The following is a 19,030-nucleotide window of genomic DNA, read 5'->3' on the forward strand; positions in this document are numbered from 1 at the left end:
GTAACACACTGGAAAGCCCCCACAACAAAGGATTATCTTGTCCAATATGTCAATAGTGCCAAGATTAAGAAACTTCAACCTTGTGGAAGCTAGGTGTTAGGCTCTAGGGTGGACCTTTGTTTCTTCTTCTTGCTGCCTCCTCCAGCATCATTCAGCAAATATTAATTACATGCTGGTATTTCGTTGCCTCTACTACATACCAAGGTTTGTTCTATGTTAAGGAAGCTCATAAAATAGTGTCTCTGTCTATAGAGGGTTTAAACTTTGTGATAGAGGAAGAGTAATACCCTTCCCATTAAATAATAAAAGCGGGAAAAAATTTCCCACAGGATCCGATTAGACTCAGACATATGTGATGAAGCATAACATTGCCAAAACAGCAATTTTTTATTTTATTATGTCTCTGAAGCATTTTTCTTTAAAAATATACATAAGTCGGGGCAGCCCGGGTGGCTCAGTGGTTTAGCGCTGCCTCCAGCCCAGGGCCTGCCTGATCCTGTGGCCCCGGGATCGAGTCCTGCCTCGGGCTCCCTGCATGGAGCCTGCTTCTCTCTCTGCCTCTCTGATGAATAAATAAATAAAATATTTTAAAAATATATACATAAATCTATTTTGGTACCAGAATAATACTTTTTTCTACATTTGGACTGCTATTGTACATTCACAGCCAATGAAAGAAAGCTTGAGAGACTCTACAGTAGACCTTTGGTCAATGAGTTAGCACTCCGTTTTAGCTCAGCCAATGAGCATTCTATCACGTTATTCTAACATCCTAAATCACGTGGTATGATATTTTCCACCATATTCTTTCTTTGTGCCATTTATTCTGTGCAATATTGAGTCACAGTAATTTATAAAAAATGCACATGTGATCACTTCAGACATGCCAAGAAGAAACAAAGGAATAAAATCATGCTGGATATTAAAATTTGAGTTTTTAAAAAAGATTTTATTTATTTATTCATGAGAGACACACAGAGAGAGGCAGAGGCACAGGAAGAGGGAGAAGTAGGCTCCATGCAGGGAGCCCAATGCAGGACTCGATCCCAGGACTCCAGGATCATTCCCTGAGCCAAAGGCAGATGCTTAATCGCTGAGCCACCCAGGCGTCCCTAACACTTGAGTTTCTTGGTAATTCCCATCATTCTCTAAAAGGTGAGTTTTATGGTAGTTCCTAACACCTTCAAGGGGAAGGACCAGGAGGCAGTTGGGAATTAGTAAGAGCCTGTAAACATCTTTGCAGCCTGAGAGGATTTAACTCACAATGGTGTGAATAGGAGTTGCAAGAAATGATGACCAGAGGTATTTCATGACTTTGGTGGATTTGAAAACATGGAAGCTCAATTGCTAGAGGACGATTCTGGATATACTTCCTATACTGTGTTACAGCCATGCCACATGGAGTTGAGTTCAGTTAATGGTACCATTTTCATGAACGCATCCTGCAAGCTCTCATGCTAAACAAGGAATTCATAAAGATAATAAAAGCTATCCACGATCAGGGAAGGAAGTCATAGATGCAGCTGGCTAAGATAAATGTCACCTCTGCCCTCCTCGTCCATGTGTCTGTGTGCACCTCTCTCATCCCACCACATCAGAACTTTTTAGTATCTTATTTCTATTCACTGGAGGGTGAGCTCTTTGCACCACATTGACTCGTTGGTGTTTAGTTTAATGAGGCATAGTTAAGCTCTAAAATTCTGTTTAGTCGAATTGAGTGAGCCAGCATAAGGGAAGATACTTTGAAGAAGATGGAAATTAACCTGGACCTTAAGGGATGAGTGGCATGTGTGGCATCAGCAAAATCTCCAGACTCTGCCCAGAGGATCCAGCCTCGTCAAGTACTTGGAAGCCTCAAGGAGAGGGGTGAGGAAGGCAAGAATAGAGCAGAAAGAATGGGTGGGGGGTTTACTTGTCTCCATCTGCCCATCTAGCCTGGGGTTTGGGAGGAAGTGGGGAAAACGAATTGTTACACCGGGTCTGGTTCATGGTCCTGTGCAGTTTAGACCCACGGAGGTCCCAATGCAGCCATGCTAGATTTTGTCTCCGAAGTCAACGCTAGATAGTACGTCCATTATCTTATAAAGTAGAATCCAATGTCCAGGTGTATATGCCAAAAATAAATTCTAGTGTATGTGCATTAGAAGACAGATATAATAATGTTCATAATAGCACTATCTGTAAAAGCAAAACTTTGGAATCAATTCAGTTATCCACCAACAGAAAAATGGATACATTGTGCTTTTTCCACAGAGTGGAATACTATACAAAGTAAAAATTAGTAAACCATATCTAAAATAAAGCAACTTAAAAAATATCAAAAATACCAGCTTGAGAGGAAAAAGCAAGTCCCAGGGGATACCACATAATATGATCCCCTTATACAGAGTTTAAAAACAAGCACAGCAAAAGAATATATTTTTTAGGCATTTACACATACATAGGATAAACCTTTTAAAAGAGCATGATAATGGAAACACCAACATCAGGATAGCAGCTACCTTTAAGGGGCTGTTTTGGAGAGACCATGAGGGAGAAACACATAAGTAGATATAAATTATTAGTAATTTAAAAGATCTTATCTGAGCAGGGATTTAGGCCTCCTTTAAATATATATATTTCCCTAAATCATCTTCAAATGCCTGTGTGGTTTCTGCCTTTTTCTTTTCTTAGAGGTAATAAAAACCTGAGTTTATCACCTCCTATGTGGAGTAGTTCTTTCCTTTATTGATCTTCAAGTAAACCATTCCAACCTGTTAAAGACTACTCCAGTGTACTCTCAGTATTGCTGGATTTGGTGAACCTTTGTTTGCTTGTTGACCTGAAAGCCATGATGATGTGTGTTTCACACGTTTTCCCCAGCCTTAATCAGGTCAGACAAAATAGCAAATTTTTTTCAGTACTGAAGAACCTTCATTAATTTGACATTTATGTACCGAGTATTGTGTTATTAGAAAAAAAGAAGGTGCTATAGAATAAAAAAGAATATGAGTTTAGCATGATCTCTGCTCTCAGAGAAGAGTTTATAAAGTCTAAAGTCTTAAAAAGTCTAAGTTGATTGCACTATGTGTTCCTTTATTCTGTAACACATCTTTGGGAAAGTAAAACAACAGCACAGTGTAGCAAAGGAAACAGTAAGAAAAAAAAGGAAAAAGAAACAGCAGAGTGAAAAGGGAACCTATGAAATGGGAGAAAATATTTGCAAACCATATACTTGATAAGGCGGTAACATCCAAAATATATAAGGAACTCATACAATTAAATAGAAAACAAAACAAAACAAAACAAATAGAAAAAAACAAATAACTTGACTTAAAAATGGGCAAAGGACCTGAAGAGACATTTCTAAAAATAAAACCAACAAATGGCCATCAGGTATTTGAAAAGGTGCTCACCATCACCCATCATCAGGGAAATGCAAATCAAAACCACACTGAGAGATCACCTCATACCTTTAGAATGGCTAGTATCAAAAAGCAAGAGTTGATGAGGTTGTGGAGGACAGAGAGCCCTGTGCACTGCTGGTGGGAATGCAAACTGGTGCAGCCACCGTGCAAAACAGTGTGAAGGTTCCTCAAAAAATTAAAAATAGAACTACCTTATGAGAGGTGCCTGGGTGGCTCAGTCAGTTGAGCATCTGACTGTGGATTTCAGCTCAGGTCATTATCTCAGGGTTGTGAGATTGAGCTCTCTCTCTCTCTCTCTCTCAAATAAATAAATCTTAAAAAAAAAAAGAACTGTCTTATGAAGAGGTATATATCTTCTGGGTATATATTCAAAGGAAACAAAACCAGTATGTCAAAGAGGTAGCTGCACTCCCAGGTTCAGTGCAACACTATTCACAATAGCCAAAGTATGGAAACAAACTGAATGCTAAATGTCTATCAAAAGAATGGATGAAGAAAATGTGAGATGTGTGTGTGTGTGTGTGTGTGTGTGTGTGTGTGTGTGTGAGAGAGAGACAGAGAGACAGAGAGAGAGAGAGAGAGAGAGAGAGATTGAGAGAGAATCCTGCCATTCACAACATGGATGAACTTGGAAGACATTACTAGGCTAAGAGAAATAAGCCAGATACAGAAAGATAAATATTGCATGATCTCACTTATGCGTGGAATCTGAAATAGTCAAGACTCATAGAAGCAGAGACTATAATGGTGACTGTCAGAGGCTGGGAGAGAAAGAGAGAGAGAGAGAGATATGAGGAGTTGCTTCATGAGATTATGGAGGCAGAGAAGTCCCATGCTCTGGCATCTGCAAGCTGGAGACCCAGGAACGTATAATTCAGTCTGAGTCTAAAGGCTTGAAAACCAGGAAAGCCGATGGTGTAAATTCCAGTCCAAGGGCCAGAGAGGATGAGATGAGATGAGATATCCCAGCACAATCATAGGTGCAGGAAAAATATGGGGGTGGGTAACCAAATTCCTCTTAACTCTGGCTTTTGTTCTGAGAGAGAAAATAATACCTAGAACACAACACCATTTATGTAAATCAATAACAGGAGACATTACTCAAGGATAAACATACGCATGTATACAAGTATATCCACTAAGCATCATACAATGTGTGCTCACGTGGAGGGTAGTGTGCATAGAGGTAAGAAAAAATAATAGAACAAGAGAAGGGACCTGAAAAGCCTACGATGACAAACTGCCACGAGCAGCGGGGACAGAGAACATATTTTGGAGTGAGATGGACTTCTACTCAAATCCCAGCTCTATCACCTCCGTTACTTATAATCCTTCCTCAAAGGCCCCCTGTTGGGATTAAATGCAGGGACATGGGGTCTGCCCCCAGTTCAGTGCTCAGGGCTTCAGCACTCACGGAGTGTGAGCTGGTGCCAGCAACAGTAGCACTGTCATCATCACTGAAAACATTTTAGTCATCAGGACACTTAGCAGAAGATGGCATATCTTGTCCACAGATTATGCCATGACAGGCTTCAAAGAATTGCTCAGGTAACAAAGGATAATTGCTACCTTTCTCTACATTAGCAAAGGGGTGAAGAATTAGAAATTCTGCAGGGAAAAGTCTTGGATGTAGAAAGAGATCCAGCTTGGGGGAAATGCAGAACAAAGCCTAGAATAGAATAAAGATCTGTTGGGTGGGAGAGTCTTCAGGCCAGATTCTGAGCACGGTATGATGGGAACCCTATCGATGAGTCTAGAGATTTTCAGGAAGACTATATACATCTCATGAACTTTTGGTGTAATCAGGTGTCTTGTGCAATCTGGTAAAAAGGCTGAAATCTGTGTTCTGAGTGATATGAAGCCAAACAGAGACCGTTTGTGTGGAGCTAGGGACAGCTGACAGGTGCATCACATTCTTACCGTAGATGTGGTGGCCTGGGGCAGATGTCACAGTCCTGGGGCATGACGTGGGGAGGCTGTGGATGACGCAGGGAGGCCCACGCTGGCCCCGGGGGAGGAGGCAGGTGGAGTGTGAGGAAGTCTGGCAGCATGGTCTAGCCAAGACACCCCTAAAGCAGGCAGTTTATAAATCTCTGTTCTTTTTTTTTTTTTTAAAGATTTTATTTATTTATTCATAGACATCGAGAGAGAGAGGCAGAGACACAGGCAGAGGGAGAAGCAGGCACCATACAGAGAGCCCGAAGTGGGACCTGATCCGGGGTCTCCAGGATCACGCCCCGGGCTGCAGGCGGCGCTAAACCGCTGCGCCACCGGGGCTGCCCTAAATCTCTGTTCTTACTATCCAGTTCCTCTCTCCCTCCCTTCCTCCATCCCTCCCGAGCACCTTATCAAGCACCTCCCTGCTTTTCAGACCCATATGACTATCTATCTTTTTTTAAAAACCCCGCTCTCGGGACACCTGGGTGGCTCAAGTCAGTTAAGTGTCTGCCTTCAGCTCAAGTCATGATCCCAGGGTCCTGAGCTGGAGCCCAGCATGGGGCTCCCTGCTAGCAGAGAGCCTACTTCTCCCTCTCCCTCTGCCCCTTCCCCTCCTCGTGTTTGCTCTCTCTCTCTTTCAAATACATAAATAAAATATTTAAAAGGAAATTACAAAAATAAAAACCTGCTCTCAAACAGGATCTGAGATGGCCAGCAGAACTTAAACAACCAATCACATTTCCCTTAGAGGCATTTGCATTTTTAACAAAGACTGTCATATTAAGAGAAACTCTAAGGGGATTCTCAGAATGGAGCTTTGGCTATCAGCAAGGAAGAGGGAGGAGACTGTCTTTAAGAGACTTGACAGTGTTTGATAATCCTTTTCGTCCCCACCAGAGTTCCAGAGGAAGGAGGCGCCCCAGGACCGTGTGGCCCAGGTGAGGACAGGACACTGGTCCAAGGAGACATACAATCAGGTTGGAAAATTCATTAAGTATTTACATGAGAATTCAGGTTCCCCATTGCTCAGGGTATGATCGCATGGCTCAGAAAGCACCAGAAGTAGAGCTGGGAGGTGGGATCTGCGAAGTTTCTGAGGGGCCGATGCAGTGACTTCTCTGCCACAGGTGAGGAGTCCTGGAACTCGGGTAGGGCGGAAGGCTTGCGGGGATGGCTAGCAGGAAGGTGGGCAGGCAAGAGTGAGTGGAGATGCCATAGGGTGAGATCCCTGGGCTGCGTAGGAAAGAATGTTCTCATTTCTGAGGGTTTAAGTTTTCAGGAAGGGTGAAAGAAAGGGAACCACATTGCATTTTTCCCATTCTTCTTGAGAACTTTGGATGACAGTGACACAGAAGGTGGTCGGTGAATCATGCCCTTCTGTCACTCACCTGTAGGAAGCTGTGAGCTCTGAGTGCAGGGAGCCCAATGTCAACCTCCCAAGGCCTCACACTCCTGTCATCAGGGAGTGAGCAGAACAAGGGCCCCAGGTAGACCTTCAGGACACGGGGAGGTATTTTCCTCAATTGAGGCTTATAGGGCCACCTGAAAGGTGGGGATGATGTGGGACAGAGGTCGATGTCAATGGGACCCCAAAGGTGGCTGTGTCACCTGCCACAATCCGGGGTTCTATGTGGCTTTCTTGGGCTGCAGAGGGCAAAGGCTCTGCTCAGCATGCCTCCTCTACAGGGCTTGAGGCTGGCCTAAGATGTGAGGTGGCCGTAGGGGTGCTAGGTGGGACAGTGCCTGGTGCCTGGGACACCTGAGAGCTGACACTTATCCAGCCCATGTCCTGCTGTCTCCAGTCTCCCCATTTCAGGAATTAGGAATGGGTGGGAGAAGCAGCAATGTCTTCCAGGGCTCAGGAGTCGACACCGGTCAGCATTTCCAGCAGTAACATAGACAGCAGTAACATAGACAATAATTGTATCGGTCTCTTTGGTTGTTGTGAGGATGAAAAATGAATTACGACACGTTGCTAAGGGAAAAAGAGAGCAGCAGTTGAACAAAGCACTTAAACATTTATTGCAGACGTTGTGCTGCAGCTGCTGCGGGCCGGGCCAGCATGTGGCCACTGACAGCCCTTCTGCTCCTGGGTGAGTCCTCAGTGCATGGACAGCGGCAAAAGGACTTGGGCTGTGGGGTGAGTGTGGCCCAGGCTGTGTGTGCATGTGTTTTGTGCATTGCACGCGTTGGGGAACATTCCTCATTTCCAAACAGCAGTTCATTATCTATTTTTCGAGGATCAAAAGAAGGGGGCTTTCTCAGAGCCAGGAAAAGTAAAGGCAAAAGAAAAACAGGTCTTGAGACTCCCAGAGCTTTTCCTATGGTCAAAGGTCCCTTACTTTCCTCTCATCCCCAACATTCTTCTGCTTCAATTCTCATTCTGCAGTTCCAAGCAGCGGGCAAGCTGGTGAGTCTCCCCCATCCCTCAACCCAATTTCCGACAATTTCCACACCAACCCCCCCTGGGTGACCTGCTTGGATACTCCCCACTTCTTGGCTCATGTCTTCTCAATCCCCATGACCCCAGTTTGCCTCTATGCACCTCGAAATGGGTACCGGTGGATAGTAGTACGGTGTGGCGTCTCCTGCCACGGGGATGGTTTAGCAATGTGGGCCGGATCCTGGAAGCTGGGGTTTTCTCAGAGTGGCCCACCCCAGACCACATCTTGGGCACCTCATCTTGATTCTCTTCCCCGCATTGCCCCCTCTTACACGCCCTCCACCCCAGCTACTCTGGAGAAGCCCATATTGTCTCTACACCCACCCTGGACCACAATCTTCAAGGGGGAGCGGGTGACCCTGCGATGTGATGGGTACCACCCTCTGCTCTTGGAGCTCCGGCCCATTAGCACTCTCTGGTACCTGGGCCACCTACTTCTGCCCTCTCACAAGAAGAGCATCGAGGTGCAGACGCCAGGGGTGTATCGATGCCAGACACGGGGAGCACCTGTCAGTGACCCCATCCACCTCTCTGTTTCCAACGGTGAGTGCTTGAACATGGGGGCAGGGGCTCCAAGCATCTCCTCTGGCCATATTGGCCCCCCAGTGGGAGAGAACACTGGGCCACTCCCACTGGGGTGGGAAATGGGGATTATCTTGAGTGTCTGCAGCAGGCAGGGCCGTGCATGGCATTCTATGTGAGAGACACCATGAGGCTTGCCTGGCCCCAGAAGTCCCCTTGCCCCTCTGCCATAGAGGGAGGCAAATAAACGTTTGTGCTTATTTATGAGACTAGCTCAGGACCTGGGATACTGGATGGGGAGCCATGGGGGAGGGGTCAGGGATGGAAAGGGCAGAGCAAAGGGGTGGGGAGTGAAGGTTCCTGTGTAGACTGGGTGCAGCTGGGAGAATCACTCCTGAATGAACAGCAAGATGCTTCTCTGCGCTTTCCAGCAGCCACATAGGGACAATGATTTATCTGTCTTTGGCCGTTGTGAGGATGAAAAACGAATTATGACATATTGTTAAGGAAAAAAGAGAGCAACAGTTGAACAAAGCACTTAAAAGTTTACTGCAGGCATACACGTGTACATAGGCGTCAATTCAGAAGCTGACTTCTTGGGGTTACTTAAAGGATTTCAAAGCAGGATAAGAAAATAGCAGTAATTTGTTCTTTAGCTTCCGGGATTAGCTACTTTGTAGGGAATATTATATCATCTCAGCCTGATAGGCCACAATTTGTATTCAGAACTCAAAGATCATCACTTAGCATTTACACACATTTCATGTGCATACTCTGCGGTTTCTTGTTTGGAAACTGATAGTACAGATAAGATACTGGCCATGAGAGGAGGTGGTTACCATTTGTGGAATAGAATAGCAAACTGATTGTGGCTGTTACTTGCAGAATTCTTTCTCAAAGTGAAATTCCTAAAAATGGCATCTGGAACATGTTAGGGTTATACAAGGGTTAGCTGTGCTGGGTTGGGGGAGCTTTCTGGAGGAGAAAAGGTCGAAGGCTAGATCTACAGGACAAGTAGGCCTCAAGTAAAACAGGTGGGTGTGTCTGTCTTATTGACAGATGCAAAGGCCCTGGGCTCACAGCAGGTCCAGTGCTTCCAACAGGTATATTGGGTGTGGCTGGACCTAGCCGGCATTAGGAGTGGAAGGTGGGGACAGTGAGGGAGACACTGGGCAGGTGACAATACTGAGATGGTGCTGGAAAAGTAAATAGGGGCCAGGTGAGGAAGGCATCCTGAGCAGTGTAAGGCCATTCTGATGGCCGTTACTCTGATGAGGCTGGAGCCAGCCGAGAACCAGGCATCTTTGCCTTCCTCATCCTTACTGAAACACGGGGGTGGGGGGTGGGGGGGTGGGGTGGGGTTGCTTTACCTCCCCCTCACCTGGCAAGGCATCCAGCTCTGCGCCTCCTGGGCCGCCTGCAGCCGGGAGCGGGGGGGAGCCACTGTGCAGGAAGGGGGAGAAGGCTGGGACCCCCAGGCCTGGGCTTCTCCTGGAGTCAGGCCTGCTGTGGTGACTGTCTAGACTGGCTGATCCTGCAAGTGCCCTACGCTGCGGTGTTCGAGGGCGAGCCGCTGGTCCTGCGCTGCCGCGGCTGGTACGACAAGCCGGTCTACAAGCTGCACTACTACCACGAGGGCCGGGCGGTGCGCTACTTCCACGCGAGCGCCAACTACTCGGTGCCGCAGGCGCGCGCGGGCGACAGCGGGCGCTACCAGTGCTCCGGCACCATGCGCATCCCGGTGGAGAGCGCGCCCATGTTCTCCGCCAAGGTGGCCGTGACCGTGCAAGGTGGGCGACCCCTGCGGCCCGGGACGGGGCAGACGAGCCCTGGGCACTTCTGCGGCGGGAGCCCGGCCGGGCAGGGAGGCCGGAGGCGCATTTCTCCCCTAGTCCACGCGCGCTCTCGCCTCTCCTCCGCCGGGAAGGCGCCCCTGATGCGCAGCCTGCGTGGGACGAGGGTCCCTTCCCTCCCGCGCAGCTGCGGCTCCTACTCCGGGTGTGGGGGCCCTAGAGCCGGCGGCGGTGTCCAAGCCCCAGCCGGAGGGCGGGGCAGCTGTAGGGGTCCCTGGGGGGGGCGGGGGGGCCGCTCGGAGCGCACCCCACCTCCAGGCCGGGGGCCCCGAACTGGGTGTCCGGCGGGATGGGACGGGAAGCTTCGGGCCCGCTCCCCCCTCCCCCTTGGCAAGCGCTCCCCGTCCTCGCAGGCTCCCTCCCTCCCCCCCGCCCCCTCTCGGTGCCCTGGGCCGCGGGGTCCCTCGAGGGAAACCGGCGGTGCCGCGGCGCGTGGACACGCGGGCCCCCCGCGCCGGCCCACCGCGCACCCTGAGCGCCCGGCGCCCCTCTCCGCAGAGCTGTTCCCCGCGCCGGTGTTGACGGTGACCGGCCGGGCGGAGGCCCGCGGCGGGGTGGCCGTGCGCTGCGAGACCCGCCTGCACCCGCACAGGCGCGACACGCCGCTGCAGTTCGCCTTCTACAAGTACAGTCGCCCCGTGCGCCGCTTCGACTGGGGCGCCGAGTACACGGTCCCCGAGCCCGAGGTCGACGAGCTCGAGTCCTACTGGTGCGAGGCCGCGACCGCCACGCGGAGCGTCCGGAAACGCAGCCCTTGGCTGCAGCTCGCGGGGCGCGGTGAGTGAGCGCACCCTCCCCGGACGCCCCCCACCCCTGCCACCCCCCGCGGCCGCCCCGCCCGCGCCTCCGCACCCTTCTCCCTCGCGCCACGCGGCCCTCCCGCTCACCGTCTCCTCCCCCTCCCCTCCCTCCTCCCTCGCCCTCCTCCCTTCCCTCTCTCCTCGCCACCCCGTCTCCTCCTCCGTCCTCCCTCTTCCCTCCCCATCCCCTCCTCCCTCCTCCCTTCTCTCCTCCCCTCCCCTCCGACCTCTCACCCTCCTCCCTCCTCCCCTCCCTCCTCTCCTCTCCACCGGTCCGCCGGCGGTCCTCCCGCGCCTTCCCCGCGCTCCACTCCCGCCCCTACCGCCCTCGCCCGCGGGCGCCGCAGGGTGGGAGAGTGAGTGCGGCCGTGGGTCCCGCTGTGCTGCGCCCGCAGGGTCCGCGCTGCCCTCGGCGTCCAGCACCGCCCAGGCTCCCCGGGCCGCAGCGTTGGCGCCGGGCGGCCAGCCGCTGTCCTTCAGGAAGCCCCCGGTGTCCAGATCCGCCCCGTCGGTCACCTCCGTCCCCAACGCCACGTCGCCGGGGCTGCAGGGCCCGGCGGGCAGAGCCCCCACGGCGGGGCCACCAGCCTGCGCCCCGCCGGCGCCCTCGGAACCGCCCGCTGGAGCCCTGAAACCCGACGTGGACCTTCTGCTGCAAGAAATGCAGCTGCTCAAGGGCCTTCTGAGCCGCGTGGTCCTGGAATTGAAGGAGCCGCCGGCCTTCCCAGAGCCCAGGGCAACGCTCCAGACCCCCGCCCCCCGCTTCGCTGCGAGCCCGGGAGCCCCCGAGACCACGGCGGTGGAGAGCTGAGGCCGGGGCGCCCCCCCCCCCCGGCTCCCCCCCTGCGTCTCCCGGCTTCCCACCCGCGGGGACCTGGCCAGACCTCTCCGCTCCGCGCCTTTGGCAGCCTTGGTGTGGGCGGGTCTCCGTGTCCCCGGGCTCTCTGGAGCATCCGTAGGGCCAGGCCTGTCCTCGGTTCTCCTCCCCTCCCAGGACTCCCCTTCTGTCACTTCCTACCTGGAGGTTTGGAGGTTTCTGTTGGCAAGTTTATTTAGGCACCCTTAGCTTTTCAGAGGTGCCCACCCGGTACACATTTCAGCACAGGCAATATCGGGGTGTTTAAGGTCATTGAGATAATGAACCCTTTGGAATCTTTGAGGGTCAAGTTGTAACTACTCATAATGGATTTAATGTTAATTTTTAAAAAAGACTTTCAGGGGCCTCTGGGTGGCTCATTCAGTTAAGCATCTGCCTTTGGGTTGGCTCATGATCTCAGGGTCCTGGGATAGAGCCCCACAGGGAGGCAGTTTGCTTCTCCCTCTCCCTCTCCCTCTGCCCGCCTCCCCCACAATGCACTCTCTCTTTCTCTCAAATAAATAAAAACATTTAAAAAGTATATTCTTCAAAAGCATTAATATAGGGGGGATCCCTGGGTGCCTCAGCGGTTTAACGCCTGCCTTTGGCCCAGGGCGCGGTCCTGGAGTCCTGGGATGGAGTCCCGGGATCGAATCCCAGGCTCCCGGCATGGAGCCTGCTTCTCCCTCCTCCTGTGTCTCTGCCCCCCCACCATGTCTATCATAAATAAATCCTTTAAAAAAAAAAAAAAGCATTGATATAGGAAAGACATTAAGGTTCAAAGCTGAAGGCTAAGAAAGAATTGTTGAGACGTCTTTGGTGCAAAAAGGTGACTTTATTTAAAGCACAGGGACAGGACCCGTGGACAGAAAGAGCTGCACCAGGGTTGTGCGGAGTGGCCCATTATATACTTTCAAGTTGGGAGAGCCTTAGGGAGAGCATAAGTCTCTGAGGAATTTTGGAAGCAAGGTTTCCAGGACCTTGAGAGCAACTAGCTCTTGTTGGGAAAAGATCATTTATGACCCTCTGATACAGCCTGAGTCATGAGACCCTTCAGATGTACATTGGTGGACCATATTCATGGGGGATGGTCACTAACACATTATCTTGGGGATGTAGAGATAAAGGAAATTTCTAAAGGAATTTTTATTTGTTGAAGTAGACTCACAGGATCCTGAGGGTCGGGCTAGGATTGCCATCTTGCCCTTAGCAACTGTCAACATCAAGGTAGTTGAGTCCCTAGAGGAAGGTCACTCTGTCTGCTTCAAGGACGTGTCAGTGGGCTGTGAGTAGTAAGGAAATTTAATGATTTTTCTTCTCCCTTTGTTTTCCACATCAGCATCATTTTAAAAAAATAGAGACTTTCAGTTGTATTTCTGATGAATTTATACCCCAAAGTCCCAGATTTCATATAGTTTTAGAGGGAAAGGTATTTGTGTGGCTTGCTCAGATTATAAGAATCAGAGTTCTGTGAGACTCCCCCAGATGCTCCTCTAGCCCCAGTAGAGCTGGACAGACTGATAGGCTCTAGTAGCAGCAGACAGGCCAGGCTCTCTTTAGCCATAACTTAAAAAAGTGATACTCTTTACATTTTGAAATTTCTTTGAAGAAAGTTTTTTTTTCCTTTGAAGAAAGTTTTAAGACAAATCCTTAAAATTGAGGAATTCTAGTTTTTAGCTTTTTTTTTTCCTTATTACCCTACCAGCCACTTCAACCCTAACACAACCTAGACACAACATGACCTGATCCCTATTCCACCCTGCCTGGTGACTTTATTGTTACTTGAAGGTTAAAAGCAAGATGCCATGTCAATTGTAACCTCAGAGATGTGTTCACTCATTTTCATGAGTGAACGCCAGAGCCGTTCCTTCTCTGCAGGGCTGGTGTGACTTGTTTCCAGAGGGTCACTGGGTTCATACCCTTCATTCATCAAGTAAGCAGCACTGATAACAACTCTTTCACTTCTAACGAACTTGGTTACAACCTTATTTCCCCTTTCTTGTTGAGTGATTAACCAGAATGACATCAATATCCTTCATCATATTCTTCACCATATTATTACAAAATCACTGATGTTTTATGGGGAAGAAGGCAGACAGGTACATACATAAATTACAATGCCATGTGATAAGTGCTCTCTGACACATTATGGGAATTCAGAGGAGGAAGATGAATCTTGAAAGAAGAGTAAGAATTCAAGTGAAGATGTGAAAAAAGGTTGAGAATAGGGTAGGCTGTGGACACAAACACGGAGACTTGAAAGACCTTCTTGTGCTTGTACAGCTGCAAATAATGGAGGGTGGTTGGAGAAATGTGTGTGTTTCTCTGCGGGGAGGTGAATTTTAGGGACAAGGGGATGGGAGATGAACATAGAGATGTAAAGGGGGATCAGAACTTGAAAGTCTTGTTAAGAAGTCCTTCACCGTGTTGGATATTTGGGATGGGTATTTGGAAGCATTCTTTATTGAAGTATCAATAAGCCTGATTGGAGGAGATGTCAACTTAAAATCAGAAAAGAAGAATCAATTAAACTGATCTCAGTGAACATTTGCTTATTCCTGAGAAGGCATGTCCAGGCCCCTATAACCCAGCAATGGGTTCTGGTTTACAAGAATCTTTGTAGCTTTGATTTCCAGCTTTCTAAAGCAGGCTCATCTCTCTTCTCAGAACTCCCAAGACCATGATTACCCTGGCTAACCTCATGCTACTCCGGGGGCGAGACTCCTTCCTCCTTCTGATTTTGTTCCCTTGAAGTTTCTGCCATCTCTGAATTAGATAGGAAGTGACCAGTTTTAGTGCCAAGAGGCTTAGTAATCAAACCCTCCCCCCAAACCAAAGTCAACCCTCCCCCCAAACCAAAGAAACCAGTTGATCATTTTTCAAGAGAAAAAAATTGAAGACAGAACATGAGAGACTCCTAACTCTGGGAAAGGAACAAGGGGTGATGGAAAGGGAGGTGGGCGGGGGGGGTGACTGGGTGATGGGCACTGAGGGGGGCATTTGATGGGATGAGCACTGGGTGTTATGTTATATGTTGGCAAATTGAATTCCAATTAAAAAAAAAAAGAAAAAGAAAAAAGAAAAAAATTGAAATAGGCCTTCACAGGAGAGCTAGTATGCCAGGTATCTCCTTCACTCACTCCCTGTTAGCAGTCCCAATACCTTTCTGTTTGTCCTAACATCGACCTCTCTTTTGCACTAGAGATGTGGGAGATGGGGAGGAACAAGAACTTAAGGGGGTGGGGGTGGGAGAGCTCGACCCATCTGCCCTCTAGAACACTTTTAAGTCCCCAGCTCTCATAGATCACCCCCAACACCTGTTACTGATCTCCAGGAAGGGCTACACTATAAAAATAGCAGGAAATATCAGACAGGCAACTAACTGGCCATGCCCATCTGCGGGAAGAAATGACCCCATCCAGCCTGTGGTTGAGGTTCCAACATGCATTTAGGGAAACAGAGGCTAGTTAGCCCAGGTTGCCCAAGGAGAACTTAGAGCTCATTCTGAAGCAGAAAGATAGCTGCAAAATGCTGGAGAAGCCTGGGGAGAAATTTGCTTCTCTCTGGTTCTCTGATCAGTTCCATGCCTCAGACTCAGGTCTCAGACCCTAAACCAGATTCCAGACCAGGAACCCGAATGTCTGACCTCAGAGAGCAGAGAGGATCCTGGCAAGTTGCCCCATTTTGGATCTCAGCCTCCCTTAGTCTCAGTTTTTTGTCTCGTCTTAAGTCTATGGAAAGAGGGAACTCTTTGGGTTCTTACACTTAAGGACTTTTTCCTTAAGAGATTGCATCAAAACCTCTGGGTTAGAGTCCAAACTCCCTATCATGGGCTATGGAGCCCATTAGCCTTGTACTGCAGTCACACTGACCACTTACTCTCTCCCCAACACACGAGCCCCTTACCCACCTCTATGCTTTGACATAGACTCTAGCCTCAACCCTCTGGAGGGCTGCTCAGGCCTTCTGAGCCCAAGAGTCCTCATCTGCAAAATGAGGGAAATAACAGTAACCTTTAGGGGAGAGACAGACAAATAGATTCTTTCCTTACTAGAAGTTTTAAGACAGAGGATGCTAAGGTGCTTAGAAGCACAGAGGAGGGACAGTAAGCCCCAGGTGGGGGTTCACAAATCATTTCCTGGGGAGATGACATCTGCTAGTCTCCAGTGATGGAGTATTAGATTGTTTCTAAAATTTTGCTGGTTTACATTATACTACACTACCCCTATATCTTTATTTTTTTTAAATATGTATTTATTTATTTGAGAGCAGGGGAAGGAAGAGAGGGAGAGAATTCAAGAAAAATCTCCACTGAGCCCAGAGCCCTACACGGCTTGACCCAACTTGAGATCATCACCTGAGCTGAAATCAGGAGTCAGATGCTTAACCAACTGAGCCACCCAGGCACCCCACCCCTATATCTTTAGGTATGTATTTGACTATATCTGCGGGACAAACTCCTAGAAGTAGAATTGCCAGATTTTATATTACATTTTAATAGATATTGTCAAAGGATCCCTGGGTGGCTCAGCAGTTTAGCCCCTGCCTTCCGTCCAGGGCGTGATCCTCTCTGTGTGTGTGTCTCTCATGAGTAAATAAATAAAATCTTTAAAAAAATAATGTATTGTCAAATTACTCCTTAAAGAGATAGTAGCAATTTGAACTTCCACTAGTTATGTATGAGAATTTGTTTCCCATACCCTTGTCAAGAGAGCACACCATCATACTTTTATTTCTTAATTAGACCCAGAGAACCTCTTAACTCTTTTTTTTTTTTTTTTTTTTTTTATGATAGTCAGAGAGAGAGAGAGAGGCAGAGACACAGGCAGAGGGAGAAGCAGGCTCCATGCACCGGGAGCCCGACGTGGGACTCGATCCCGGGTCTCCAGGATCGCGCCCTGGGCCAAAGGCAGGCGCCAAACCACTGCGCCACCCAGGGATCCCCCCTCTTAACTCTTTATTCACTGTTCAGTGTTCCCACTGGATCCTGAACCATTGCTAACCTTGGGTCGTGTAGCAGCCCAGCTATACGGTCCCTCTGGAGTCAATGCCACTGTTTGTAATGCTGCTCATCCATCTTCTGAATTACTTGCTCATTGGTCCATAGTTAACTAAGGGAAATGCACTCCTGACTATACTTACTCATTAAGTGCAGCCTTTCTTCCAAGAAGAGCTCTTATTTCCAACACACACTACAGTTAGCCCATATTGGTTTAGCTTTGTCCTCCAGCCACTGCACTTGCAAAGAGAATTGGTTTCAATGCTTGACATCCTCCTCACAATAAGAGGCCTCATATAATTGTCTATCCCTGATCCAGCTGACATCTAAGGCAAAAGAATAGGAGTAATACACTTTTATTTTTTTTAGTTCAAAGTTGAAATCCTATTGCAGTGATGCTGGAGATGATCATTCCCCGCCTCCCTTAAAGTTAATACACCCCTAATGTAGCATGTTAATATAATAGCCGCGCTAATTAGCTTTGGACGTGAGGTAACAGAGGGCAGAGATTTAAAATCCTGGCTCAGGAGTTCAGACTTGAGTTCAAAAGTAATTTTTATTACTTACCAGCCATGTAGCCTTGAGCAAGAGACTTTGTTTCTGAAGTTCTGTTTCCTCACCTGTAAAGCAGAATAGTAATAATATCTGCCTTATAGAATTGCTAGAAGGATTAAAAGTGATTATGCAAGCAACCTATCTATGACATAAGAAGCAGTAAATTATTATGACTGTAATTCACTAAATCTAAAACGACATTGATTGCAGGATGCACCATTAAAGAGAACACTAAGAAAGGAAATCACACCATCTCATTGCACAATGGCCTTTAGGTTTAATTAGAAATTACATATTTTAAATATTATAAATCATTCTTATACAGTCATAAAAAGGAAAATATAAGGGAAATAAACTGGGTAACATATTCCTAAAACTTTTCACTTTCAGAGTCTGACATTTCTTTTTTAAAAGATTTAATTTTGGGATGCCTGGGTGGCTCAGTGGTTGAGTGCCTGCCTACGGCCCAGGGCGTGATCCTGGAGACCTGGGATCCAGTCCCACGTTGGGCTCCCTGCATGGAGCCTGCTTCTCCCTCTGCCTGTGTCTCTGCCTCTCTCTCTCTCTTTCTCTGTGTGTGTCTCTCATGATTAAATAAATAAAAATCTAAAAAAAAATTAATTTTAATTCCAATATGGTTAACACCTGCAGAGTCTGACTTTCCTAAATCACCTTTTGACTCAAATTCATCACTGTCCATATTTTCCTACTCTCATAACATGTTCTTTCCTATGAAGAGCATTAGTAATGCAGTTCTTTAAAAAGAAGCCCCAAAAAAGAGTAACGATCATTGTTGCCAGACTTTTAAGCTGGTTTTGCAATTATCTGGGGCTGACTTCTGACTTCTGCTTCAGGAATGTTGCTAAACTTGTCTGATTAATCACTCACTTTACCTCTCCTCACAACCTACAATTGTTTCACTGTGGTCTCTGGCTTTTCTGAGCACATCTCCAGCTGTTCTACATCTGGCTTAACATGTGGGACTCAGAACTGACTCTAGTGCCCCAGGTGGTTGTGTCTGGGGAGAATAAGACAGGAAAGCAGAATTTTATTTTTATTTTTTACAGTTAAGCAATTGCACTCATGACAGGATGTCAAAGCGATATTTTGTGATACAATAGACATGAAATTCTGAAACCAGATTATCACAGACACAATTTACAGAGGAAATGGTGGAGGATCTGTTCCCTGACTTCTGGACTCTGAAGTCACATCCAGGAGATTAAAAGGGGTCGGAGCACGGAGAAGAGAGAGGACGTGTAAAAGAGATTCCTTTGGCATGATGTGAGTTCCCATCACAATTCTTTCTCATAATGACGAGGTGTGGGAAGCTCCCCACATCTCCCTCAAGCCTAATGAGGAAGATGCCCATGGGGTCACCCAAGGAGGTCTGAAATGTGTTCCCTGCCTTTGGGAGACACCCGGACGGCGCCTGACTCACCCCTAAGAAGGTTAAGGTGAGCCACAGCTGTTGGATAGACGAGCCGGTTTGGGGATCAGCCTGTGCTAGAGTACCCCAGAGCAAAGCGGGTCCCTGCATTTCCCCGGTTCCTGAAAGACAGAGCCTGAAACTGGCAATCCAAGGGTTTGTCCCAGCTACAGACTAATACATTCAACTACAACTGTGCTTTTCCTTTGCCTTTAAGTATCCCTGACT

General features: G+C 48.2%; 1 protein-coding gene across 3 annotated transcripts; it reads left to right on the forward strand.

Annotated features, from left to right (window-relative positions):
- Nucleotides 1-7,407: 7,407 nt before the first annotated feature.
- On the forward strand, nt 7,408-11,774 carry FCRLB (Fc receptor like B). 3 transcript variants are annotated; one of them, XM_041723210.1, is made up of 6 exons: nt 7,408-7,438; nt 7,735-7,755; nt 8,077-8,331; nt 9,834-10,100; nt 10,662-10,940; nt 11,359-11,774. In XM_041723210.1, the coding sequence occupies exons 1-6, from the start codon at nt 7,408-7,410 to the stop codon at nt 11,772-11,774; spliced, it is 1,269 nt and encodes a 422-aa protein (XP_041579144.1). The 3 variants fall into 3 exon arrangements, with proteins under 3 accessions (XP_041579144.1, XP_041579145.1, XP_041579146.1); XM_041723211.1 differs by having other exon boundaries at nt 10,795-10,965; nt 11,384-11,595; XM_041723212.1 differs by lacking the exon at nt 7,735-7,755 and having other exon boundaries at nt 10,795-10,965; nt 11,384-11,595.
- Nucleotides 11,775-19,030: the final 7,256 nt, after the last annotated feature.

The sequence above is a fragment of the Vulpes lagopus genome, chromosome 11 (genome assembly GCF_018345385.1).
Source record: "Vulpes lagopus strain Blue_001 chromosome 11, ASM1834538v1, whole genome shotgun sequence".
Classification (NCBI taxonomy): Eukaryota; Metazoa; Chordata; class Mammalia; order Carnivora; family Canidae; genus Vulpes; species Vulpes lagopus.

Bases quoted from the DNA above. Each gene is read 5' to 3' on its own strand.
- FCRLB (XM_041723210.1), top strand. From the start codon at position 7,408: ATGTGGCCACTGACAGCCCTTCTGCTCCTGG. The intron at 8,332-9,833 runs GTGAGTGCTTGA...GTGACTGTCTAG, and splicing joins CCACCTCTCTGTTTCCAACG to ACTGGCTGATCCTGCAAGTG. The intron at 10,101-10,661 runs GTGGGCGACCCC...CCCTCTCCGCAG, and splicing joins GGTGGCCGTGACCGTGCAAG to AGCTGTTCCCCGCGCCGGTG.